A 937-nucleotide genomic window follows, 5' to 3' on the forward strand; every position below is an offset into this window, starting at 1 on the left:
TAAAATACTTTTGTTGTGTTTGAAAATGTGTTTTAAAGATATGTTTTTGAAAAAAGTTTAAGTAAATATTTAATCATGTCCCCTTTTCTATCCCAAGAAATAATTTCATATATAGTTTATTTAAATTTTTTAACAAAAATGTAGCATAATTTTTTTAAATTGTATATTTTATTTAACCCAATATATATCCAAAATAATGGGTCAATATGTAATCAATATAAAAATTATTAGAGATAGTTTGCATTCTTTTTTCATACGAAATCTTTGAAATCCATTGTGTATTTTACATTTTAGGATGTCTCAACTCAAATGTGAAATTTTCATGGAGAATATTTGAACTGTATTTAGATTAATACAAATTGCAGTTAAAAAGTTTAATATAGATTTACCAGGGGGCGTGCAGCCCGCTTGCCAATCAGATCGCTGCGGAGCGGTCCCGCAGCCAACCCCCGAAGAGCAGCCTGCTGGCTTCCCCAGCGCCCAGGAGTTGGGGATGTCCTACAAACCTACCACCCCTGCCCCCAGCAGCACCCCTGGCTCCAGCACCCCTGGGCCAGGCACTCCGGTCCCTACAGGAAGCGTCCTGTCGCCGTCGGGCTCAGGGCTGGGAGCCACTGCCCCTTGCAGACCGCTGTTTAAAGACTTTGGACCGCCTACCGTCGGTTGTTTGCAGGCCATGAAACCACCTGGTGCCCAGGGCTCCCAGAGCACCTACACGGAACTGCTGTTGGTCACAGGGGAGATGGGCAAAGGGATCCGGCCCACCTATGCTGGCAGCAAGAGCGCCGCGGAGCGCCTGAAGAGAGGTATCATCCATCCCTAGTCAGAGTGCCTGGTAGAGACAGAGCGGAACGCCCACACTTAACAGGAAGCTCCTAGGCCTCTGTGTCTGGACTTCAGAGCACCTGCTTCTCCCTGGCCTTCATCCCTAGTTGCA

At 45.7% G+C, this 937-nt stretch overlaps 1 protein-coding gene across 1 annotated transcript; it reads left to right on the plus strand.

Annotated features, from left to right (window-relative positions):
• Positions 1-313: 313 nt before the first annotated feature.
• LOC129526401 (cyclin-dependent kinase 2-associated protein 2-like) lies at positions 314-937 on the plus strand. The gene has a single exon (XM_063697641.1). The coding sequence runs from the start codon at positions 494-496 to the stop codon at positions 821-823; it is 330 nt and encodes a 109-aa protein (XP_063553711.1). The 5' UTR covers positions 314-493; the 3' UTR covers positions 824-937.

The sequence above is a fragment of the Gorilla gorilla genome, chromosome 14, assembly GCF_029281585.2.
Source record: "Gorilla gorilla gorilla isolate KB3781 chromosome 14, NHGRI_mGorGor1-v2.1_pri, whole genome shotgun sequence".
Taxonomy (NCBI): domain Eukaryota; kingdom Metazoa; phylum Chordata; class Mammalia; order Primates; family Hominidae; genus Gorilla; species Gorilla gorilla.